Below are 27,194 nucleotides of genomic sequence, written 5' to 3'. Positions count from 1 at the left end.
AGTGGACAAACCAAGTAAGTATTTTGCATCAGTCTTCACTGTGGAAGACACTAGCAGTGTGCTGGAAGTTCGAGAGTGTCAGGGAGCAAAAGGGTGTGAAGTTGCCATTACTAGGGAGAAGGTTCTTGGGAAACTGAAAGAACCGAAGGTAGATAAGTCATCTGGACCAGAAGGTATACGCCTTAGGGTTCTGAAAGGGGTGGCTGAAGAGATTGTGGAGGCATTAGTAATGATCTTTAAAGACTCAGTTGATTCTGGCATGGAGGACTGGAAAATTGCACTGGGAAATGTATAGAAGAAAGGTGGCAAATGTTCGGGGGATATTTGCGTGGAGTTCGGCATAGGTACGTTCCACTGAGACGGAAAGGATGGTAAGGTACAGGAACTGTGGTGTGCAAAGGTTGTTGTAAACCTAGTCAAGAAGAAAAGAAGAGCTTACAAAAGATTCATAAAACTAGGTAATGATGGGGATCTGGAAGATTATAAGGCTAGCAGGAAGGAGCTTAAGAATGAAATTAGGAGACCCAGAAGGGGCCATGAGAAGGGCTTGGCGGACAGGATTAAGGAAAACCCCAAGGCATCCTACAGGTATGTGAAGAGCAAGAGGATAAGACATGAGAGAATAGGACCAATCAAGTGTGACAGTGGAAAAGTATGTATGAAACTGGAGGAGATAGCAGAAGTACTTAATGAATACTTTTCTTTAGTATTCACTACGGAAAAGGATCTTGGCAATTCTAGGGATGACTTGCAGTGGACTGAAAAGCTTGAGCATGTAGACATTAAGAAAGAGGATGTGCTGGAGCTGTTGGTAAACATCAAGTTGGATAAGTCACTGGGACCGGCCTACTGTGGTAGGCGAGGAAGGAGATTGCTGAGCCTCTGGCAGTGATCTTTGCATCATCAATGGGGACGGGAGAAGTTCCGGAGGATTGGGGGGTTGTGGATGTTGTTTCCTTATTCAACAGAGAGTAGAGATAGCCCAGGAAACTATAGTCCAGTGAGTCTTACTTCAGTGGTTGGTAAGTTGATGGAGAAGATTCTGAGAGTCAGGATTTATGAACATTTGGAGAGGCATAATATGATTAGGAATAGCATGGCTTTGTCAAAGGCAGGTCGTGCCTTATGAGCCTGACTGAATTTTTTGAGGATGTGACTAAACACATTGATGAAGGTGTAGTGTATATGGATTTTAGCAAGGCATTTAATAAGGTACCCTATGCAAGGCTTATTGAGAAAGTAAGGAGGCATGGGATCCAAGGGGACCTTGCTTTGTGGATCCAGAACTGGCTTGCCCACAGAAGGCAAGGAGCATTTCATATTCTGCACAGTGACCAGAGGTGTGCCTCAGGGATCTGTTCTGGGACCCCTACTCTTCGTGATTTTTATAAGTGAACTGGATGAGGAAGTGGAGGGATGGGTTAGTAAATTTGCTGATGACATAAAGGTTGGGAGTGTTGTGGATAGTGTGGAGGGCTGTCAGAGGTTACAGTGGGACATTGATAGGATGCAAATCTGGGCTGGGAAGTGGCAGATGGAGTTCAACCCAGATAAATGTGAGGCGGTTCATTTTGGTAGGTCAAATATGATGGCAGAATATAGCATTAATGGTAAGACTCTTGGCAGTGTGGAGGATCAGAGGGATCTTGGGGTCCAAGTCCGTAGGACACTCAAAAGCTGCTGCGAAGGTTGACTCTGTGGTTAAGAAGGCATATGGTGCATTGGCCTTCATCAATTGTTGGATTGCATTTAAGAGCCAAGAGGTAATGTTACAGCTATATACGACCCTGGTCAGACCCCACTTGGAGTACTGTGCTCAATTCTGGTCGCCTCACTACAGGAAGGATGTGGAAACCATAGAAAGTGTGCAGAGGAGATTTACAAGGATGTTGTCTGGATTGGGGAGCATGCCTTATGAAATAGGTTGAGTGAACTCAGCCTTTTTTCCTTGGAGCAACGGAGGATGAGAGTCAGAGGCTTTTCCCCAGGGCTGAAATGTCTAGCACAAGAGGGCCCAGTTTTAAGGTGCTTGGAAGTAGGTACAGAGGAGACGTCAGGGGTAAGTTTTTTATGCAGAGAGTGGTGAGTGTGTGGAATGGGCTGCCGGCGATGGTGGTGGAGGCGGATGCAATAGGGTCTTTTTAGAGAATCCTGGATAGATACATGGAGCTTAGAAGAACAGAGGGCTATGGGTAACCCTGGGAAATTTCTAAGGTAAAGACATGTTCGGCACAGCTTTGTGGGCTGAAGGGCCTGTATTGTGCTGTAGGTTTTCTTTGTTTCTATGTTTAACCCAAAATGGATATGTGTAATTGTGAGGAACCATGTTATGAGGAGCTTGGCAGCACCCAGTGGTAACTGTGGTAGGCTGGTAACTGTTGGCTCCATTCTCCTGGGTCCCACACTCCATGTGGGTCCATCCCAATCCCTTCAGAGCTGATGGGTCACTGTAGCCTCTGTTCACTCTTCCCTGCAACTACTTGGCTGCTGGACATGGAAGGCTACAGAGAGCATCTTTTGAGGAAGAGGTTACATGGGATGGGGGTGGTGTGAATGGAAAAAAACGTTGAATGGTCTGGACAAATATGAAAGAGAAGCAAAAGCTGTGGAAAGGTGATGAGCTGAGGTAAATATTTACTTAATTCAGTATTCTTGCTGCTGATTGGGATTGGAGTTCTTATTTTTATTCATCTATCTCCCTCTTATTGATCAACCTCCCACTCCGGCCATGAATTTCTTGCATTCTTGCCAAACCTGCTTGGACAGAGAAGAGTAATAAAATTCTTCTAATATGCATTTGTACCTTAATGTAGTTTTTAAATATCAGAAAGACAGCCTATTCACTTAAACACCAGAACTCATTCATATTCATATATATTCTTATTACTTGGAATGGACATTTTGCCCATCAAATTGATGCAAGTTTATAGAGCACTCCAAACAATTCCAGTTGATCCCATTCCTTCATCATATAACTGATTATTCTCCCTCAAACCTTGCAGGCATTTATAGAAAAAAAGAAATAGAATAGTTTTTCATAAGTTCTGTACATAAACAAAGACTAACAACCAATGTGCAAAAGGAAAGCAAACTGTGTAAATAAAAAAATATATATATTGAGAACGAGTTGATAAGAGTCCTTGAAGGTGAGTCCATAGGTTATGGAATCAGTTCAGAGTAGTGGTGATTGAAGTTATTCACACCAGTTCAGTAGCCTGATAGTTGTAGGTAGTAACTATTTCTGAACCTGATGGTGTGAGACCTAAGGCTTGTGTAGCTCCGGTCACGGGGACAGCATGTAGCTCTCATTCATCTGGTTTCTGGGCTCTGTTTTGAATAATCAGCACTATTTAACTTAGCAGCAATGGCAAATTCTGGAAGGGCTATAATGCTTATAAATGGATGTCCTCAATTATTTAAAGGTGTAAAGAGAATATTGTAGTAATCCTGTACAGTTGTCAAGTTCTGGTAAAGAAAATATATACATTATTTTAAGTAAAGATACTGTGTACATACACCTACTGATGCTTCTGGACACATCTTCAGTGATGTTCCTGGAATCATTGGGTGTTTTGGGTCTTTCAACATCATACAACCTCCTCCAGGTAACTCAGCTGGGGCTGATCAGACCCCAGCTTGTGTCCAGATGGCTAGCTACTTATGACTCCATGGCTCCCCTCTTTTGAACCACAGCCACCTTGAGGCCCTCTCTGCTGCATCGGTGGTACTGCGGATGGCTCTCCTCTTCCTCTCTCCCTCGATGCCCAAAATGCTGAAGGCTCTAACTAAGGAACGGGCTACGAATCCCCTACAACCAACCTCCACTGGGAACCATTCAGCTGCGATACTGACAATAATTGTTGTCATGGCTTGCAGCTTCCTATCAACCCCTCCCTTCGCCGTTGCCTCTAGAATTTGGTTAACATCTTCATCAAACTGCTTCCACAGTGAAGTCATGTTAGCTGCAGGCCATTTGATCCGCCTCCTGTTAGACTTCGTGTTAGAGGGATAAGTTTGCAACACTTGGAGGTTCCGGGCACTATGGGGTGACTCCGGGCCTGGCCCCTCCTTCGTCTCACCAGGTTGGACACCTGCACGTTGTGCTGCTCCTGCTCCCGCCAGACACTTCATCCTCGCTTGGTGGATCTTCAAGCCACGATCGTTCTTGCAGATTTTGCCACATGCACACTGCTTCCTCATCATCGTTTGTTCATTGCCTGTGTCTGATGTCGTTGTGTCCATCCGACTGGGGTGCTCATCCTCCCCCACTCTCGGGCACCCCTGGGGGTATCTTTCCCTTAGATTCATTGTAGCTTTTGTGGGGATCCTCCTCTCAGAGGACACAGATTGGGTTGCCAGCCCGTTCTGCCCCGGTTGCCGTCTCTCCGGGTTGTCACTGACTCTCCAGTCGTCACCACTCTTTTCGTGGTTGTCACCCAGTCTTTCCTGGTTGTCACTGATGAACTCGGGGTGTAAGCTGTGTACATACATCTATTGATGCTTCTCGACACATCTTCAGTGGTGTTCCTGGAATCATCGGGTGTTTCAGATAGATTATCTATTTTAATTTTTGCACTAATGGTCAAACTCACTGAGGATCTGCACCATCACAAATGTATGATTTAAATATTGCATCTTTTCCAAAACAAAATGTTAGATGTGCAATTCAGAAGCAATGAAGGGCTTGATTAAAAGTAAACAAGATCCTCAATTGTGTATGCGTATGTATTGCGTGTATGTATTTATTGAACCAGATAAGCAACCATTCTTATTTCCTTGGCATTATTTAAATAACACTTATTTTGCCAGTTGTAGCAAGAGCTTGTAGACCCTCTTAACAAATCCTTGCAGTGCTGATTTGCACCAGTTACTGGCCTGAAGTATCCCCCATGCTCATAGTTACAGAAGCATAATTCCTGATTTCCACTAAGTGTTACTGCTTCATTTCCAGATTGAACTTTCACTTCAGGCATAGCTGTGTTCTGTAAAGCAGATGACAGGGCGTTTCTGCAAGGGCCTCTGCAGCCATATCAGCAGAATCATTGTGAAATGACGTGAGATAGAACAAAACAAATCAGAGTTTCCATTGTGAATCGTGTGCTCTGCCACTTCTCTTTTTTATTGGTTCAAATGTCTATTGACCAAAACGTTTCTGATCCACATATCTGACCACCCACCCACTGAAGCTTCTCTCTATACAGTATCTGCTTCTGATGCTATAGTTATTTTAAAATTTATTTAGACTGGTTCGTGTTTAATTAATTAATTAATTGTTCCATTAATTTGCCCTTGCACAACCACAGAATATTCTAAAGAACTTTACAGTCAATGAACACACATCAAAGTTGCTGGTGAACGCAGCAGGCCAAGCAGCATCTGTAGGAAGAGGTGCAGTCGACGTTTCAGGCCAAGACCCTTCGTCAGGACGTCCTGACGAAGGGTCTTGGCCTGAAACGTCGACTGCACCTCTTCCTACAGATGCTGCTTGGCATTGCTACTTGGAAGGAAGCAATAACTGATGCAAACTGGAACCTTCAGAAACTCCCAGTGCAGCTACAGAAAGAAGTTGGTGGTTTACTCAAAGGGGAATTCATATATTTAGTAGTGGAAGGTTAAGAGGTTTAAAGAGAAAGTTGCCAGGAAAGGAGGCCAGGTATCTAAGAAATGTGGTTAAGACGAAGTGACAGGAAAAGAGTGGAAGGCATAAGTAGAAAGGTGAAGCTACAGAATTGTGATTTAGAGCACTGGCATGATTCAAGAATGAAACTGGAACGATTTCTACTGCAATATCAGACTGTGGTTTTGTATGTGTAAAGGGTTTCATTATGTTATTGGCCCTACTAGAAACATAGAAACATAGAAAATAGGTGCAGGAGTAGGCCATTCGGCCCTTCGAGCCTGCACCACCATTCAGTATGATCATGGCTGATCATCCAACTCAGAACCCTGTACCTGCCTTCCCTCCATACCCCCCTGATCCCTTTAGCCACAAGGGCCATATCTAACTCCCTCTTAAATATAGCCAATGAACTGGCCTCAACTGTTTCCTGTGGCAGAGAATTCCACAGATTCACCACTCTCTGTGTGAAGTAGTTTTTCCTCCTCTCGGTCCTAAAAGGCTTCCCCTTTACCCTTAAACTGTGACCCTTCGTTCTGGACTTCCCCAACATTGGGAACAATCTTCCTACATCTAGCCTGTCCAATCCCTTCAGAATTTTATACGTTTCAATAAGATCCCCCCCTCAATCTTCTAAATTCCAGCGAGTATAAGCCTAGTCGATCCAGTCTTTCATGATATGAAAGTCCAGCCATCCCAGGAATCAATCTGGTGAACCTTCTTTGTACTCCCTCTATGGCAAGAATGTCTTCCCTCAGATTAGGGGACCAAAATTGCACACAGTACTCCAGGTGTGGTCTCACCAAGGCCTTGTACAACTGCAGTAGTACCTCCCTGCTCCTGTACTCGAATCCTCTTGCTATAAATGCCAGCATGCCATTCGCCTTTTTCACCGCCTGCGGTACCTGCATGCTCACTTTCAATGACTGGTGTATAATGACACCCAGGTCTCGTTGCACCTCCCCTTTTCCTAATCTGCCACCATTCAGATAATAATCTGTTTTCCTGTTCTTGCCACCAAAGTGGATAACCTCATGTTTATCCACATTAAATTGCATCTGCCATGAATTTGCCCACTCACCTAACCTATCCAAGTCACCCTGCATCCTCTTAGCATCCTCCTCACAGCTAACACTGTCGCCCAGCTTCATGTCATCCGCAAACTTGGAGATGCTGCATTTAATTCCCTCGTCTGAGTCATTAATATATATTGTAAACAACTGAGGTCCCAGCACTGAGCCTTGCGGTACCCCACTAGTCACTGCCTGCCATTCTGAAAAGGTCCCGTTTATTCCCACTCTTTGCTTCCTGTCTGCTAACCAATTCTCCACCCACACCAATACCTTACCCCCAATACCGTGTGCTTTAAGTTTGCACACTAATCTCCTGTGTGGGACCTTGTCAAAAGCCTTTTGAAAATCCAAATATACCACATCCACTGGTTCTCCCCTATCCACTCTACTAGTTACATCCTCAAAAAATTCTATGAGATTCGTCAGACATGATTTTCCTTTCACAAATCCATGCTGACTTTGTCCGATCATTTCACCGCTTTCCAAATGTGCTGTTATCACATCTTTGATAACTGACTCTAGCATTTTCCCCACCACCGATGTTAGGCTAACTGCTACTGCTTAATACTTCTTTTTCTATTGCTCTGGCTAATGATTTAAGCTTTTTATTTCTGTTTCTTAACTTTATTGTTGCCCATGATGTCACCTCAAAATAGCTTTATCTGCTCTAAAAATCTTTTCCTTTACCATATCCTTTTTTCCTATTTTTGCTTTTTTTAAAGATTAAAATAGGCAATCGTAAATGTGAATGTCTCCTTCGTAGTATTGAAATCATGAGTAGCCTGGCTGCAGTCCAGAAAGATGGCTTCCAGTATCCAAGTTCCCAACTGCAACAACTGTGGAGGTAAGTTATTTCATGTAAGTTTTATTTGAATGTTAATATTTATCTTCTCTTAGATTTTTTGACATCAGTCAAATTCTAAGATGCTTGGGATTTGAGCTGCTGCCTCTCACTCAATTTTTTGTAGCCGGATGTTAAGGGCAATGATGACTTACTTTTATTTTCTGCACTTGGCCTAAATATTATGTGGAGTATCACGTGGCAAATCACAAGCCTGTTACCCTGTTGGAATGTGTGCTTATGAGTGGCATGTTTTGTTGATCAAAAGGCAGTCAACTTCTCTGGCACTGGGTATTTTGAGAGGAGTTCCCATGACAATTAACCTGGCAGCAAATCAGTTGTTGCCCTGGTGTATATGAAGTCTAATAGGAGGAGTCATTTTAATAATTGACAACAGAGTAGCCATTCACATCCTGTTTTTGCATTTGAGGTTGCACAGTGAATCCATGGTTGAAGTTTTTCTTGATGCTTGAAGTTTATGTTGGAAATTTAATTGTACTTTTTGATCTGTCAAATTTTACTGAGTGAATCATATGAGTTATTTTATTCATCCATGCAACATGACAAGACTGGTAACCCTAGCATTTGTTGTCCATTCCAAGTTCTTTCCCCGGGTCATTTCAGAAGTCGTCATTCCCATTAGTGAATCTGGAATCACATTGGCCAGAGCAGCTAATGGTGGCAGATTCCTTCCCCTTTAAGACACCAGTAATGGTGATAAGTTTCTGTGCAATCAAGTAAGTTTCATAAACACACATTACAAGAAAATAAGAGCAGGAATAGGCCACCAGGCCCATCAAGCCTGCCTTGTCATATGATACTGGCCGATATACCTCTGGTGTCATCTCCTTTTCTGTGCCAGTTCCCCATTGCTCGCAATGGCCTAATCTTTCAAAAAAATCAACATCCTCTAAGTTGGGGGTTTCCAACCATTTTTATGCCATGGACCCTAGCTTGGGAACCCCTGCTGTAAGTACTTCCAGTGAACTGGCCTCCACCAAGCACGAGGGTAGAGATTTCAGAGATTTTCTGTGAGAAGAAATTCTGATGCACATCAGTTACAAGGTAAGGGCGTGATAATTTAAGATTACATTCCCTAATTCAAGACTTTTTCCCACTAGCAGAAACATCTTAACATCTGCATAAGATCACCCATAATTCTTCTTCATGTCAAAGAATACAGATGAAACTTTGTAGCCATTTGTGATAGGACAATTCTCTAATCTCAGAAACTAACCTAGTGAATCTCTTCTGGGCCATCTCCAATGTTAGTATATCAATTTGTAAATAAGAGGACCAAAGCATACCCTCCCATCCATTTTTGTGCTATCAGCTCACTTGGATGTCCAACACCCTGCTTTCTCCTCAAGTTGTTAAATGGTCATAATCATGAGTAGTAAACAGTTGAGGTCCAAGAATGATGTCAGGGGTAAGTTTTTTACACAGAGAGCGGTGAGTGCGTGGAATGGGCTGCCGGCGATAGTGGTGGAGGTGGATACGTAGGGTCTTTTAAGAGACTCTTGGATAGGTGCATGGAGCTTAGAAAAATAGAGGGCTATGGGTAACCCTAGGTAATTTCTAAAGTAAGTACATGCTCAGCACAGCATTGTGGGCTGAAGGACCCATATTGTGCTGTAGGCTTTTTATGTTTCTATATAACTGAACTTTGGGACACTCCGCTGGTTACATCTCTATGTAACTTTGGAAAATTATCCATTTATTGCAAATGTCTTCTGTGTGATAACCAATCTTAATCCATGTTAACTCTTTTCCCCCAAGATCATGAGCTGGCACCTTATTAAAAGCAGTCTGAAAAATCTGAATACATTACATCTGCAGTCTCCTCTATCAACTCTACTTGTTGTTCCCTGGAGTTCTTTGAGTGTGTGTGTCAGCTTCAGTGAGTGAGCAGCTTCAAATTACTGAATGTCAAGATCTCTGAGGATGTAACCTGGTCCCAACATGTTGATGTAGTCATAAAGAAGGCAAGACAGCGGCTATATTTTATTAGGAGTTTGAAGAGATTTGGCATGTCAACAAATACACTCAAAAACTTCTATAGTTGTACTGTGGAGAGCATTCTGACAGGCTGCATCACTGTCTGGTATGGGGGTGGGGGCTACTGCACAGGACTGAAAGAAGCTGCAGAAGGTTGTAAATCTAGTCAGCTCCATCTTGGGCTCTAGCCTACAAAGTACCCAGGACATCTTTAGGAAGCAGTGTCTCAGAAAGGCAGCGTCCATTATTAAAGACCTCCAGCACCCAGGGCAAGCCCTTTTCTCACTGTTACCATCAGGTAGGAGATACAGAAGCTTGAAGGCACACACTCAGCGATTCAGGAACAGCTTCTTCCCCTCTGCCATCCGATTCCTAAATGGACATTGAAGCTTTGGACACCACCTCACTTTTTATTTTACTTTACAGTATTCCTGTTTTTGCACATTTTTTAATAATCTGTTCAATATACGTAATCGATTTACTTGTTTATTATTATTATGTTTTATTATTATTTTTTTCTCTCTGCTAGATTATGTACTGCATTGAACTGCTGCTACTAAGTTAACGAATTTCACGTAACATGCCGGTGATAATAAACCTGATTCTGATTCTGAAACATGGTTTTCCTTTCATAATGTCAAGTTGACTGTTTTAAGCTTTTCTAAATGACTTGATATTTCTTATTTGATTTTAAGCTGATAGTGCTATAATTTTATCACTTTTAATCTCCCTTTCTCTTGAACAAGAGTGTCAGATCTGTGCTTTTCCTTTTTTTTTTGACATGTGCCTGCGTGTGTGAGTCTGTGCATGCATCCGTGATGTCTTTTTCATGGCTTTTTTTACAAGGTGCAGAACGAGAGAGAGAGAGAGACTGTGTGGCCACTCCTCACACAGACACTTTCACAGTATTTTCCCTTTATTTTACGAGGTCTAGTTGCGATCTCGACACTCAACCCAGCACGGATGGAAAGCGTACTCGGGAGCGGACCCGTCCGGTTTCGAACCTGGGAACCTCCGCTCCCGGGTCCAGCACCGATGTCGTTGCGCCACCAGCCGGCACCAGATCTGTGCTCTTCCACAACTTAAGATGAATAAATAAATACTTGCAGGATAATTGGATGAAAAAATATATTGAGGAGAAGTGGGAGGAGGTCCTTGTACATTGGTGTAAACTAGTTGAGCCAATTCTGTGTATTTGAAATAAATTATCATATTTCACAGACTATTGCTTCTAAATCAGTTCCACGATGTACTGCCTGGCACCTGTATTCAGTCTGTAGTGGAGGATGCTGTAAAGCACTATGAAGGTAAGGCATTTCACATCTTGAATGCTGTAGATTTTGCACGTTCCATTTATTAATAGTAATCTATTTATTAATAGTAGTTAGCATTAATAGATTTTTTAAGAAAATACCCTATTTCTATTATGATTATATTTCTTTATTGAATTAGATTGATTATTTATTATCATTATATACTTCTGTAACCATATTAACATTTTGCATTTTAGAGTAAGGAAACAGGTCCTTTAGCATGCCAAGTACATGCCATCCATCCGGAACTCATTTACACCAATCTCATTTTCTTCCCCTCGTGTTCCCAACAATACTTACCATCAGCCCAGGAAGCTGTGCACTTGTACCACAAGATCGTTTTGAACATCAGTGCTTCCAACTGTCCTGCCATCTACTATATTCTTTCCTCTTTTATTTGATCTCCCAAAGTGCAAGGCGTCACACTTGTCCAGATTAAATTCCATCTTCCATTTCTCTGCCTAAAATTCCGACTGATCTACAGTATATCCTGCTGAACTCTTTGACTACCTTCCTCAGCATCAACTCCACTGACTTTTCATCATCTGCGTACTTACTAATCAGACAACCAACAATTTCATCCAAATATGTGTGTGCGCGTGATCCCTATGAAATGCACTGTTTCCAGACCTTCAGTCGAATAAACCCCCTCCTCAACTCTCTCTAGTAAACTTGTTGTGTTGAAATGATCCAGCTTTGTCTTCTCTATACGCCTCTAGATGTTTTACAATTCATTGCTGTTCATCAAGTGGGCACTTGGCAATGTGAAATGTTATCTCAAAACAAATCTGCTTCATTCAAAACTCTTTGATTCAATTTTCTTTCATCCATTTGCTAAACCATCTTTGCAAATCGTAAGCCTTAGCAAAACAATTTGAATAAGCATCTTCCAGTGGTTGAAAAGTGAGCATTTTGCTGCTAAACCTTAAAAAAAAATCACGTTCTATTTTAATCCATACACTTAGATGAAACACTTGTAAATGAATATGTGCTCAAACCGACCTGCTGCCAAACTGATGTGATATGTTTGCACCCCATTCTTTGCAGTTAAGTTTTTCTCCTCTGAGCTCTCTACTGTTACCTCATTCACTCTGGTAAGGCTATGTATTACGGACCCTGTGCCATTTACTAAAACGAGAAAGGATTAATGTTTTAACTTACTGAAGATTTGCTGCGGAATAAGATTCTGAGATTGTGGGCATTTTAGTACACAATGATGGTGATGGGATGTGAAGCAAGGGGTGGAGTTGGTGGTGTGGCTGAATACAATGGCTTTAGTCTTATCATGGAAAAATGGCAGATGATCCTTGAATGGATGTTAATCATGCGTGTCTCAGCAAACTTTCTACCACTGAGTAAGAACATTGTGAATTCAAACCCCTTTCCAGAGATTTGAACACAAAAGTCAAGTACTAACTGTGGAGCTGTGTCATCAATTAGTTGCCTAGTGTTTCCTCACTGCCTCATCCTGGCATTACAGGACAGAATGGGGGTTATATCTAGAATTCCTGGTGAATATTCATGATCTAAACAGGTTGTCGAACCTTGTTGCTACTTTTGGGAGTTCACTGTACACAATTGGCTGTCTAGTATTCTACGTTACCACACTGGCTGCACTTCATAAGTACTTCATAGGTTGTCAAGTGTTTGGGGACAAACATTGTGATCCTAATACAAATACATTAAGAAGGCAATCCACACAAAGGTGGTGAGGGCATGTGAATGAGTACACAGAAACAAAATGGGCGTTGGCAATATTTGTGAAATAATAAGTCATTACTAACTGGCACTTATACAGAGCCTTAAATTTAGAAAGATGTTTTCACTGATACCTGACATTGAGCTAAGAAAAGAGTTTGATAGCTTTAATTGTTTATGTCATGTTTGACCTGCACCTGTGATCGTTAATTGGTTTACTTCCCATTAAGTTTGAGTTCCCTTCTTGTTTTTGTTGGCAAGAATTGGGGATACAGCTTTTGTGAGGCCATGAATCAGCAGAGGTGTGGGGGGGAGAGGGTGCCCTCAACAAATTGGGTTCCATTTGTCTTGCGTACGTTGAATGTAGGTTATCCTCACGTTAATACAAACTGCTACTTTATTTTCTTTTTATTGTTCATTGTTGACAGAAATCCAGAGTGATGGGGATGAACTTCTTAAAGAGGCCATCCAGTGTCTCCTGGGTGGATATGTGCTAGAAAGCGGGAGAAGCATACATGTGTTAAACACCCTGTCATGGGAACGGACTGAAGTCATCTCATTGCCTCGACTGGAGGGAGAAGAAGTTTTGGGTATGTATCATTGGAGTCTTAGAAGATGCGATCTCTGCTACAGTTAAGCACAAATTTGTCCTTCGGCGTGTTAATCGAGATCTGTCTGATCCTATTTCATATGTTATCATGTCACTCAAGGACACTATCAAATATTTGCAGCAGCAGCTGTATTTGACTGGAACCCCATATCCTAGAGGTTACCCGAAAGGACTAGCGTAACACACACAAAATGCTGCAGGAACTCAGCATTTTGTTGTGTAGATCTGGATCTCCAGCAGCTGTAGAATCTCTTGAGTTTAGGATTAGAGTGATATGGCATGGAATCAGGCTCTTTATCCCAACTGGTCCATGCTGATAACAGCATTGTTGATATTAGTTCCAGCTGCTTGCATTCAGCTCATAATCCACCAAGCCTTTCCCCTCTGTGTACAAATGTCTCTGAAATGTTTCATTTGTATCCACCTCAACCACTTCCCCCGGCTGCTCATTGCAGAAACTCATTAACTTCTGAGCAAATAAGTTACCTCTCGGGTCTCTCTTAAATATTTCCCCTCCTATCTTCTATCTGTGCCCTCTAGTTTTGGACTCCTCAGCCCTCAGGAACAAAAACTACCACTATGCCCTATCCATACCCCTCATAATTTTAGAAACTTCTATGAGGTCATCTCTCATTCTTCTATGTTCGTAGGAACAAAGATCCAACATGGTCAATGTCTCCCTATGATTCAGGCCTTTTATTGCAGGAAGTGCCCTTGTAAATTTTTCTCCCACTCTCTCCAGCTTGACTTTGTCTTTCCTATGACTAAAACTGTGCACAATACTCCAACTGCAATCTCACCAATGACTTGTATGACTGCAGCGTAATATCGATGTCCTGTCTGATGAAGGCCAGTGTGCTCAATGCCTTCTTCACCACCCTGTCTACTTGCATGGCCACTTTCAATGAACTGTGCACAGGTACTCCCAGCGCCCTCTGTTCCACAGCACTCGTCCATGCCCTGCCAGTTAGTCATAGTCATAGTCATACTTTATTGATCCTGGGGGAAATTGGTTTTCATTACAGTTGCACCATAAATAATTAAATAGTAATAAAAACATAAATAGTTAAATAGTAATATGTAAATTATGCCAGGAAATAAGTCCAGGACCAGCCTTATTGACAGTAGGCAATACCACAGCAGAATCTGATCTAGTTCACTTGGGTTTCCCAGCAGAGAAGGTTGCACAGTGTGAATTTGAGGATGGATGAGCTGATTCATAAATCCTTTCCCAAGCCCGGAGGCCAGTTTTGTGGCAGATACATTATAACCTAACCTGGGCTTTCTGGTTCGTCTCCCTCACTGCCTTCACTAGCTTGTCAATAGGATAAACTTTAGTCATACCTATTATTGCTGATCATAAATGCATTCTGTCAGCATGTCTTTACTGGTGTCATTTCTAAAAACCACTGAATATGACTGATGATACCTGTTTTATTAGCGAAAAAATTTTTTAGCCAGAGGGTGGTGAATCTATGGAATTTGTTGCCACGGGCGGCAGTGGAGGCCAAGTCATTGGGTGTATTTAAGGCAGAGATTGATAGGTATCTGAGTAGCCAGGGCATCAAAGGTTATGGTGAGAAGGCGGGAGAGTGGGACTAAATGAGAGAATGGATCAGCTCATGATAAAATGGTGGAGCAGACTCGATGGGCCGAATGGCCGACTTCTGCTCCTTTGTCTTATTGTTTTCCAATCCAGTATGTCAGATACTGTTAACAAGTATAGTTTTTAACCCGATGAACCAGATTCGACTGGAAATTCGAAATTTCTCTTTTCCATAACCAAACAAGTCTCTACAGGATAGTTTTATTGTCATATTAATTTTTCAGAATCAGCTTTAATATCACCAGCACGTGTCATGAAATTGTTAACGTCGCAGCAGCAATAGAATGCAATACATAATTTTAAAAACTGTTAAATTAAATAAATTAAAGTTAAAGTCTGTCCCGAGCCTTATAGGCTCATCAGGCCGGTGCTTATGCCGGTCTCCGTGGCATTAAGCGACTGAGAGTACAAGACCTCCCCCCACCCCCCCAGATAGGACGCCAGTCTATCACGAGGTTAACCCCCAGCATTTTGCCGGTACCCATTTTTAGCTGGGTGGACCGGAGCAGTGTGTGGTTAAGTGCCTTGCTCAAGGACACAATCCGCTGCCTCGGCTGGGGCTCGAACTCACGACCTTCAGATGGCTAGTCCAACGCCTTAACCACTTGGCCACGCGCCACGAAATTAAATAAGTAGTGCAAAAAAATAGAAATAAAAAAAGTAGTGAGGTAGTGTTCATTATCCATTGAGAAATCGGATGGCAGAGGGGAGGAAGCTGTTCCCGAATTGCTGAGTGTGTGGCTTCAGGCTTCTGTACCTCCTTCCTGATCATAGCAATGAGAACAAGGCATGTCCTGGATTTTCGGGTCCGTAATGATGGATGCCACATTTTTGAGGTACTGCTCCTTGAATTCACAATGGCATTCAAAAATAATATTTCAATTTCACATAAACATACAGAGTGGGAAATGATGACAGTTTATTTGAGAGGTGCAAGTCAACTTTGGTCACCTTATGAATGTTCACTGAATTAGATTTTTTTCTGTCTAGGACCTATCTATAACTTTTTTCTGGTTTTGCAGACTGATAATTTTCAGATTTATACGAACCAAGTGTTTTAACAGGTTATTTAGTTCTTAACCTGAAGTGTGCAAGGATGCAGAATTATCAGAGTTTTGTTATGTGGCTATAATGTTGAAGATATGATATTTTACTCACATGAAGAAAGAGGAATAAATGATTGAAATGTCTGACTAAATTGCATAGTATTGGAGTTTGAACCCGATGTAGTTGTTCTGTGCCACAGCATCATGTCTGCTGCTTGAAAATGTAAAACATAAATATAGAACATGCAGGAAATTACTGCTTTTAATGTACATTTGCAATACATCTACATGCTAGTGTGTTTTTCTGAAAGAGATCATTCTGCATTTTGTGGGAAAAGTTCGGTACTTAATATTAAAATATGATACACTGTGGATGATTGGTTTATCTCAACAAGTTGTAAACCTGAACAAACAGAAATAATTTAGAATAGAGTGAAGCTCTGATGATCCACTCTCCGATTGTTCAGAAATACTGATGGTTTGGCATCTGGCTCTTTAGTTGATGTTTCCTGCATTCCCTTTAAACTCACTGGGGCCCTGAATCTCCCCTAAACTATGATTCTCTCTTCCCAAGCCATCTGACAGCATACTGGAGTATTTTCCATTCGAAGAGCGTGAGAGGCAGTCGACTGGCTGGAGGGAACTTAATTTTCATAGGGCTTCTACGCTTTCATTATTTTCTCCCTGTCCATCACTGCCAATACGATAGATTTGACCAGCCAAACCTAACCCAAAGTTCACTGACTCACTCTGCTGGATTGTCACACCTCTGATCTTGATTCTATCCTAATATTAATGAGCCATCATATTCAAAGTTCATCTTATCCCTACCACCTCACTTTGTCATTGACTCCATTCCAACAGCAGTGTATGATGGTATTCACATCCCAGAAAGTGATCCCTCAACCTAAATTCAGCTGAAATTACCCATGTGTATAAGCTCCAGATCAAGTAATCCACTTAAAAGATGCAGAATGGTGGTGTCTTTATATCAGTGTTAAGCAGTTTATTGTAATGTTTCCTATATTAAAGCATAAGTGAGTAGGAAGTTTTGTGATACTGCAGTTACCCAGGTTTACATTCTATGTTGTTTGCAGCCTTGGTAAAGGTTCCCAGTGTAGGATTTGCTACAGTGACCTGCCCTTTGATCCCACCAAATCCAGTTATTGTCACTTTACAGGTAATTATAACATAAGTTGTTAAGGTACTTCATTCTATTGATAAACATCTATGCCCTTTTTCTCACTTGAGTACTCAAGTATATGCTGTGTACTCTTGTGCATTTATTCCTTGAGTTTTTATTGATTTCAGCTTCCTATACTTATCCTAGGGGTTATATTTTTTCTCCTGTTAGTAATCTTAAACTCTTTTTAGTTTTTGTTTTCTCTTCCCATGCTGTTATTGCTTGAATCTCTCTCAAATTTCTTATGTTTTCTGCATCGTATCATCACTCACTATTCCCCCTTGCTCACTGTCCCCCCTCATGACTTGTGTGCCACAGGACTCAGTGCTAGACCCAATGTTCTTAACTTTGGGTTTGGATGAGATGCTGATGACACTGAAATAGGTGGCATTGTAGGCAGTGACAAAGGTTATCAAAAATTTGACCAGCTGGGTAAGCTTGCAAGGAACAGCAAATGGTGTTGAGTCAGTTAAGTGCACTGTGTTGTGTTTTGGGAAGTCAGACCAGGGTTGGGCTCTCACAGAGAGCAGTAGGACCTTGGGGGAGTGTGGCAGAAGAAAGGGATCTAGGAATATCGGTGCATAGCTCCCTGAAAGTTTCATCACAGGCAGACAGGGTGGTGAAGGCTTTTGGCATGCTGGCCTTCATTAGTCATGGTATTGAGTATAGGAGATGTACAAGACATTGGTGCAAGTATATCCTGCTGTAGGAAATGTGTAGTTCAGCTGAAAAGAGTGTGAAGCTTATTTCTTTATTGATGGATTGAGATACAGTGTGGAATAGGCCCTTCTGCCACCCAGCAGCCCCAATGATCCAAGCCTAGTCACAGGACAATTTACAATGACCAGTTAATCTTCCAGCTGGTACGTCTTTTGGGTGTGGGAAGAAACCGAGCAGCACGCGGTCACTGGGAGGATGTAGGTACTGCTTGCGGGCAGTGAAGGAAACTGAACCCGGGTCACCTGCTCTGCAAAGCATGGTGCTGACCACTGCACTACCGTGCTGCCCCATTTGTGAGAAGTTACCAGCATCTGAGGGCCTGAGTATGGAGAGGGTAGGCAGACCAGGACTTTACCTCTTTGCCTCATGTGCTGCAAGGAATAATCTTACAGAGGTGTATAAAATCATAAGGGGCTTAGACTGGGCGAATCCACACACTTTTACCCAGGGAAAGAGATTCAAGAATTAGAGGGCATAGGTGTAGGGTGAAAGGGGAAAGATTTAAAAGAGACATGAGGATAGTATGTTTATGAACAAGCTGCCAGATGACGTGATTGAGACAGGTATAAGAACAACATTTAACAAACACTTGGACAAGTACATGGATAGGAAAGGTTGAGAGGGACATGCAGCAAATGCAGGCCAGTGAGGCTCATTTGATAGGCATCTTGGTGAGCATAGATAAGTAGGGCCTGTTTCCATGCTGTATGGCCCTGTCTCTATGTCTCTATCTCTCAATCTCAGTTTAGATCTTGAACTTTGAAAAGGGACAGCTACGTAGTTATGAGAACTGGCCAAAGTGGATTTGGAAGTTAGTTTAAATGTGTAGCAGTAGGTGGAGAGTATATGATAGTTAAATACATTATCCTCCGCAGAGGTGCATGCCATGGAGTGATAAAGACCCCGTTAAAGCTCATGGTAGGGGGTGCAGAGACAAAGCCAGCGGGTGGCCCAAGGGTTGGATGACTTCCATGAACTAGCAAAGTATAGCTGTTGATAGAAAGAAAATGGAGAATAGGAGTAATTATGAAGAAGATGGCTCAAAGGTACAGGGACTAGAGTTGCTGCCTCTCCGCTCCAGTGACCCATATTCAATGCCGCCCTCAACGGCTGTCTGTGCAGAGTTTGCACATTCCTACAACTCCGTGGTTTTCCTCCAGGTGCTCTGGTTTCCTCCCACAGCGTAAAGATACACAGGTTTGAAGGTTAGCTGCCTGCTCTAAATTGCCCCTGGTGTAGTGAGTGGTGGAAGCTGGGAGAAGATCATTTAAATTATAGGGATGATTAAAATTGGATTATTGTACGATTAATGCAAATGGGTAGTTTGTGTAAACTCTGTCAAAGGGGTGTTTTCGTGTTATTTGACTCTATGATTTTGAAATTAATTCATTCTAAATGTGTGTATAAGTACGTGAAAAAGAGAGTAACAGAAGTTACCCAGGTTTTTAAACCCTCTGGTCATATCTTGCCACTTCCACTTTCTTTTGACATACTTTCAGATGGGTGGTTACTACGGGGTAGAGATACTCTAGATTTCCTTTATTCACAGCCTTCCCAACCCTTTTGCCTTCTTGTCAATCTAGTTCATCTCTCACAAAATCTGTGTGAACAGTTTAAAAGGGAGGACCTTATAATGTCCATTATCACGGGTGAAACAAATACAGGGTAAAGTTATAGAACTAAAGATGTGGAAATCTCTTGGAGCTGATGGGCCTTCATTCTACAGGTATGAATCTTTTGGATGCTGGATCATTAAGTATATTAAAACCTAAGGAGATTGCTGGAGTTTTTGGACTACAGGGGTTAATGTTATGGGGTCAGACAGAAAATGGAATTGATGCCATCCATTAAATCATTCACAATCTCAAGTTCATGGGCTACCCCTGATCTCAGTTCTTATATAAATTCTTGGTGCTCTTGCATCTCATGTTTTCGTGCATGCTTTCTCCTCTTCTCACTCTCTGTCTCTCTCCTTGTGCTCCTCACCCTTAATTCCTACCTCCTGTGGGGATTCTGTGTTTATTTCAGTGGATGTTTGTTCACATTGCAGGAAGACGGTTCTGTAACCATGGAGAATGGAATTCTCAGAGTTGAATTTGATGCATTAGGCCGTATGATATCACTTTTACATTTACTTTACAAAAGGTAAACTATTTGTTACAAATTATTAACCATGGAAATAGAGGCCAAATGAAATTATTTCATTATTCTGTAGACTATGTTTGAAATATCTCCCATATTTTGATTTCATGTTGGCCAGGAATTTCCTGAAAGTTTGTGCCAATACCAGAGCATTAGTTCTCGGAGAAAATTCCATGAAATTTGCAGCATGTTAGCCCACATCAGAATTGCTCCAGACACGAGAGCAAAAGGTTTAAAAGCGGGAACAGATCGTAAGCCTGTCGACTTGAGATAATTTCACCATTGAATAAGACCGAGGGTTTTCTACACCATCCCTGCCATTCCTTGATTGTGTAAAACAAAAAACAATGTCTAGCAGTACCAGCCTGGAACTGACTGCTCACCTTTTTGAATAAAGAAAATTCTTCCTACATCAATTCTGAATGGCAGATCCTTTATCCAGAGGCTCTACTCCCTACTTATAAACTTGCTTATGTGAGGAAATAATCTTGTATGTCTCAGTAGATCCTCTCTCATTCTTGTGAAATATTTATGCCTGGAAAGTTTTGCTGCAGAATTCCTTGACAAAACTTTGGTACTGCAGGTGGGAACAAGTGGTATTTTATTGAATTGCTGCCACTGAACACTTACTGCCCCTCAGATCATAACAGATTGGCTCTGGAGGCATTGGTCTGTCAAGAATTGTTCAGCAAGCTGGATATCTGTATCTAGATTAATCTTAACCTTGCATAGTCACACTAAATGCAAGGATGGGCTTTATAATGAACATATAGCTTATTGTTGTTTTGATTTTAAATAAAATCATTGTATTGCCATTTTCACTGATATCCAATAGACTTAACTTGAAATTTTAATCTCTGTTAAGTAGTAAAATAAGTGTTTTAATCAATAGGTATTCTCCCCAAATCAATATTTCATTTATATTGATGCTTAAGAAAAATTGAGCATATGCTGTGATCAGTAATAAAACCTGACCTAGAGTTGTGCACAGATCAACACACGGATTCTGATTTAATGTTAATGCTGTAAACTGCAGCTCTCCGTTTGTTGTCCTTCATTAATTAGTCTACATGATGACCTGGAAAAACAGTTCCAAAGTGTGTATTTTTTTTAAAAATTCCTCTCTGAAGGGTACAAGTATAAAAACTAAATCCAATAGAGGTCCAACTCGAGTCATGCAAATGCATTAAGAAGGCATTGCCTTTCGTTCTACTTGCCCTGAAAAGGTGCCTCAGGGAGACAACACATTAAGCTGAGCATGGACCCTGCAGGGATATATATTTTATTATTGTGATAGTCCACTGTGAAGAATAAATTGTGACTGCAGATGAAATAATAAAAGGTTGCAATCAAACCAGTTTCTACCATTCAAAAAGTTTCTAAAATTTACGAGGGAATCTTCAGGAAATCAAAGTTCTCGGAGCTAGAGATCATTTATCTCTCGGTGAAATAAGCCTTGTTTATTTCAAAAGCAATGATGCAGGCAGTGGGCATTTGTTTACTCCATTCTTACCCCAGTCATTCATCCGTAAAGCATAGTGAGTAGAGAATTAGTCACTATATAGATGGTTTAAACATACTGTATCTGGAAGAATAAAAGAAAACCACCTGTTATTTTCATGAAATAAAATCATGCTCTTCAGTATCAAACCCAATGTCATGCTCTCCCACCCAGGTCATGCTCTCTTCTCACTGCTGCCATCAGGTAGGAGGTACAAGAGCCTCCCATCAGTAGGTTCAAGAACTGTTACTACCCCTTAACCATCAGGCTGTTGAATAAAAAGGGATAACTACACTCACTTGCCCCATCGTTGAAATGTTCTCACAACCAATGATCTCACTCTGAGGATTCTTTATTGCATTATCTCGTGATCTTGGTTATTTATTGCTATTTATTTATATTTGCATTTGCACAGTTTGTCTTCTGCACTCTGGTTGATCTTTCATTGATCCTGTTACAGTTACTATTCTATAGTCCTGGAGAGTTCCTCCAGCATTTTGTGTGTGATTCTGTAGATTTGTTGAGGATGCCCACAAGAAAATGAATCTCAGGGTTATATATGGTAATATATATGTATTTTGATTATAAAATTTACAAACCCCATTTCCAGAAAAGTTGGGATATTTTCCAAAATGTAATAAAAACAAAAATCTGTGACATGTTAATTCACGTGAACCTTTATTTAACTGACAAAAGTACAAAGAAAAGATTATCAATAGTTTTACTGACCAACTTAATTGTATTTTGTAAATATACACAAATTTAGAATTTGATGGCTGCAACACACTCAACAAAAGTTGGGACAGAGTTAAAATAAGATTGAAAAGTGCACAGAATATTCAAGTAACACCGGTTCCGAAGACTCCACATTAAGCAGGCTAATTGGTAGCAGGTGAGGTATCATGACTGGGTATAAAAGTAGCGTCCATCAAAGGCTCAGTCTTTGCAAGCAAGGATGGGTTGTGGCTCACCCCTTTGTGCCAAAATTCGTGAGAGAATTGTTAGTTAGTTCAAAAGGAACATTTCTCAACGCAAGATTGCAGAGAATTTAAGTCTTTCAACATCTACAGTACATAATATTGTGAAAAGATTCAGAGACATCTCAGTGTGTAAAGGGCAAGGTCGGAAACCACTGTTGAATGTGCGTGATCTTCGAGCCCTCAGGCGGCACTGCCTAAGAAACCGTCATGCTACTGTGACAATTATAGCCACCTGGGCTCGGGAGTACTTCGGAAAACCATTGTCACTCAACACAGTCCGTCGCTGCATCCAGAAATGCAACTTGAAACTGTATTACGCAAGGAGGAAGCCGTACATCAACTCTATGCAGAAACGCCGGAGTTCTCTGGGCCCGAGCTCATCTCAGATGGACTGAGAGACTGTGGAACCGTGTGCTGTGGTCAGATGAGTCCACATTTCAGCTAGTTTCCGGAAAAAACGGGCATCGAGTTCTCCATGCCAAAGATGAAAACAACCATCCAGATTGTTATCAGCGAAAGGTGCAAAAGCCAGCATCTGTGATGGTATGGGGGTGCATCAGTGCCCACGGCATGGGTGAGTTGCATGAATGTGAAGGTACCATTGACTCTGAGGTGTATATTAGGATTTTAGAGAGACACATGTTGCCACCAAGGCGACGTCTCTTCCCGGGACGTCCATGCTTATTTCAGCAGGACAATGCCAGACCACACTCTGCACGGGCTACAACAGCATGGCTTTGTAGACACAGAGTGTGTGTGCTTGACTGGCCTGCTGCCAGTCCAGATCTATCTCCTATTGAAAATGTGTGGCGCATCATGAAGAGGAGAATCAGACAACGGAGACCACGGACTGTTGAGCAGCTGAAGTCTTATATCAAGCAAGAATGGACAAAATTTCCAATTGCAAATCTACTACAATTAGTATCCTCAGTTCCAAAACGATTAAAAAGTGTTATTAAAAGGAAAGGTGATGTAACACAATGGTAAACATGCCTCTGTCCCAACTTTTATTGAGTGTGTTGCAGCCATCAAATTCTAAATTTGTGTATGTTTACAGAATACAATTAAGTTGGTCAGTAAAACTATTGAAAATCTTTTCTTTGTACTTTTGTCAGTTAAATAAAGGTTCACATGAATTAACACATCACAGATTTTTGTTTTTATTGCATTTTGGAAAATATCCCAACTTTTCTGGAAATGGGGTTTGTACTTTGAACTTTGGAATGTTTTTGAATGACTCAGAGTAAAAAGATTGTTCTAAGAAATGGATACAGTTGTAGGCCCTGATTGGCTATTGCATCATTCAGTAAAATCGTGGCTGATCTTTTATCTTTGTGTCACTTTTCCTGCTCTAACCCCATATCCTTTGAGTCCTTTAATATCCAAAACTCTAGAGACCTCTGGCTCAAATTTACTTAGCGACTGACCTTCCACAGATCTTTTGGGTGGTGAATGCATTTTACCCAGACCTCCTCAGTTTTTGAATAAGATGGGATCCATATCTGTTCTCTCCCACCCCCATCCTCCTGCCCCCACTCCTGTACTAATCTAGTTCTATGATCATGAACATGTGATGCTCATCATCTCAAGGATTATTACATTGCATTTGCAGGGAAACACTTCCTGAGGGCAGCTATGGCAACCAATTTGTGCTGTTTGATGACATTCCATTGTACTGGGATGCGTGGGATGTCATGGATTATCATCTAGAAACAAGGTAAAGTTACCCTAACAATCTGCATTAACTTGTATAGATCTCCGACACACCAAAGAGAAGTTATGTACCAAAGCTGGAAAAAACGGTTGTGCATGTTATTCTGCAAAGAGCTACAAAGCGACATGAGTGGTGAGCTGGGCAGTAATGATCTTTATGAAGGAGAATTATGACGATCTGACGAGTCTCAGTCTGATTCTCATGGGATTGTTCTTTCTCTCCATGTTTCTTTGGCAATTAGCAACTTGTCAGAGCAGTACTTGGGTAATTTTCTCCATGGCTGCAACTAAACAACTGTACAGTTGTATATTTCCTTGTGACATTGAAAGGCACATTCAGCTCATCGAGTCCATTCTGGCTCCTGAAATAATTCTTCCATTTATTTCTCTGTCTCTCTGTTTCTCTCTATCTGTCTGTGTCTCTCTCTCTGCCTCTCCCCTCCCTTGCCCCCTCTCCCCATCTGTCTGCCCCGCCTCTCTCTGTCCCGTCCTCCCCTCCCCATCGCTCCTTCTCGTGCTCCCTCGCGCACTCTGTCTTTAGCTTTCGCTCCCCCTTGCGCTGTCCCTCGCTCACTTGCTCTCTCTGTCTCTCTGGCCCTTTAACCAGCCCTACATAGACCAGGGGCAATTTACTGTAGCCATTTAACCCTGTCTGGGACGTGGGAGGGAACTGGAGCTCCCAGAGGGAACCCACACAGGAAGGCACAGAAGGGACATGCAAACCTGATGCTGACAGCTGCAGAGGTCAGGGCTGAACTGGGATTGCTGGAGCTGTGAGATAGCACCACCACCTTTCGGCCTATTGAAGGTGCATCAGGAAAGTTCCCTCCGTTCATCACCTGATTGCCGTGAGTCATTTAAAGTACTTTCTGCTCTGATCATTACAATATTAAATAATTTCCCTCAAGAGAAAGCCTGTTATCACTGAGGCAGCAATAGCAATTGAGGAAGAAGCCTTTGCATATTTTATCAACGCTGTCCAATTTTTTGGGGAAGTTTATTTGTTGAATTGGGTGAAATCCAATTTTTTTTATAATTTAGTTCTAAAATTCTTCTGATCACATTTGGTCAGCTGCTCACAGTGCTTTGTGAGCAGTTAGATTGATAAAATTGAAAAAAAACATAAAATTATAGACGTATTTGATTATGGTTAACAGACGGTGTTTTCTGACAAAATTTAAATATTGTGGTTTGTCTGTAACGTAAAATGATCAGCATTTTCCCTGAAATGTGAAAGTTTGGCACTTCTTTTTTTCTCAATTGTACTGTATTCTCCACACATCCCCTACCCAACAGTCAGATCACCATCACTGCTCTCTTGTACTTCTTGCAGATAAACATTGTGATGTTCTCAGAGCTGGTGTGCTTCAGTAACTACTAACTCACCCATTCTCTCCAGAGAAATAGTAATATTGACCAAATTAATCAAGGTCAGATTTAGATCTTTCCCCTTCCAGGTAATTTTAATAGGACCAATACTAAGTGTAAAAGGCCGGTCCACCATCACAGTATAGCCTAACAACTGATGCATTTACAATCCTACAGTGCCTTGGAGCTCTTTACATACAGTAAGGAACTTGCAACATGCTGCTTCAGTTGTAATGTATAAGGCTTGCAGCTATTTTTTTACACAGCAGTGTACTGTAAACAATGAGATGATGATGTCTGGATAATCCTTTTAGTGATCATCGCGGAATGAATAGAGATCTGTCCTGTCCTTCATATCATGGCAAGGGATACTTTGCCTTCAGCTGGGAAGACAAATAGACCCTGGTTTTACTCTCTCTCTCAAAAGGCAGCACACATATACCCCTCTCAGTACAGCACCGAGAGACCTGAATTGACTGTGGTGTCATTTCTGGAAGCTATATTTTGCTTATTCATCAGTCAAGGTGTTACTGTCCCACACGACAATGCCTTCGTTTGAACTTGGCTGGTATTGATGCTTGGTACAACTGAATTGACACTGTAATGTTTGCTCATTAGGAAACCTATCTTCCAAGTGCTGCAACCTCCAGAGGTCGTGTGCCCCGGTGGGGTCAGGGGAAGTATAAGGCACTCCATCCGTATCAGTGAGACCAGCAAGATTCGTCAAGAAATCATTCTGGATGCCTGCTGTCCCTATGTTAAGTTTAAAACTGAGGTGAGCAGATAAAGGGAATCGAGAGTTTTCAGCTAACTTGTGTATTTCATGAGTCTTTGTACTGAACAGTGTTTCTCTGTGTAGGTTGAATGGCATGAAACACATAAATTTCTGAAGGTGGAGTTCCCCACAACAGTGCACAGCCCCAATGCCACCTATGAAATCCAGTTTGGACATCTCCAGCGTCCGACACACCACAACACTTCGTGGGATTGGGCACGTTTTGAGGTACCGATGTAATGCAGCTCCCTTATACACTCTCCTCACAGTAAACAGAAGAGAGTAAAGCTCAAAGAATTGAGTATGCTTTGGAACTGAGGTTGGGTGACCGCTTCAGGAAACACTTATGTTTAATTTGTAAAATCCACCCCTGAGCTTCCCATTTCCTAACACTTCAATTTTCCATCCCACTCCTACTCCAACCTATCAGTCTGTGATCTCCTGTACTGTCACAGTCAGGCCCAACGCTACCCCATTTTCCATCTGGGCATGGTAACTTTCTGGATTTAAAACTAAATTCTACAACTTCAGCTAATTTTATTTCTCTGTTGGTATTAGTCTGTGATATTAGCTCAACTTATTTGTGTTCTTTTCCCTGCCCCCTCTGGGTGTGGAGCCTAACCTACCCACGTTTCACACTCGTACATTCTCTCTCTCCGTGCTTCCATTCACCCAATGTCCAGATCACCTTGTTCACAGCTCTTCCCTTGGTCACCCAGTTTTACTCCACTCTTCCTGCAGCATAACAAGTTTCTTTTCTTGTTCTGATGAAGTTCCCGATTCAATGACCTGAATCTTTGACTCTGTTTCTCTTCCCACAAATGCTGCCTGATTTGCTGAGTATTTATGGCATTTCCTATTTTTATTTCAGATTTACAGCATCTCCAGTCTTTTAGTTTACTTTTTACTTCCTGAGAATACCTAGCAGCTGTGGCATCATTGATAGAGTCATGGGACGAGTCTTTTCAGCCCACTGAGTCCATGCCGACTATCATGCATTATTTGCACAA

General features: G+C 41.7%; 1 protein-coding gene across 1 annotated transcript in view; it reads left to right on the top strand.

Moving 5' to 3' along the window:
- man2c1 (mannosidase, alpha, class 2C, member 1) overlaps positions 1–27,194 on the top strand; it is a 123,471-nt gene that overhangs the window by 77,143 nt on the left and 19,134 nt on the right. Inside the window, exons 14-21 of the mRNA XM_063070910.1 lie at positions 7,413–7,534; positions 10,751–10,836; positions 12,969–13,130; positions 16,900–16,982; positions 19,756–19,850; positions 23,941–24,045; positions 26,028–26,184; positions 26,269–26,412. Of these exons, the coding sequence (XP_062926980.1) occupies positions 7,413–7,534; positions 10,751–10,836; positions 12,969–13,130; positions 16,900–16,982; positions 19,756–19,850; positions 23,941–24,045; positions 26,028–26,184; positions 26,269–26,412 (954 nt within the window). The remainder of the gene's footprint in view (positions 1–7,412; positions 7,535–10,750; positions 10,837–12,968; positions 13,131–16,899; positions 16,983–19,755; positions 19,851–23,940; positions 24,046–26,027; positions 26,185–26,268; positions 26,413–27,194) is intronic.

The sequence above is a fragment of the Mobula hypostoma genome, chromosome 18 (genome assembly GCF_963921235.1).
Source record: "Mobula hypostoma chromosome 18, sMobHyp1.1, whole genome shotgun sequence".
Classification (NCBI taxonomy): domain Eukaryota; kingdom Metazoa; phylum Chordata; class Chondrichthyes; order Myliobatiformes; family Myliobatidae; genus Mobula; species Mobula hypostoma.
The sequence above is the reverse complement of the archived record's forward strand: the minus strand, read 5'-3'. Positions and strand labels throughout refer to the sequence as shown.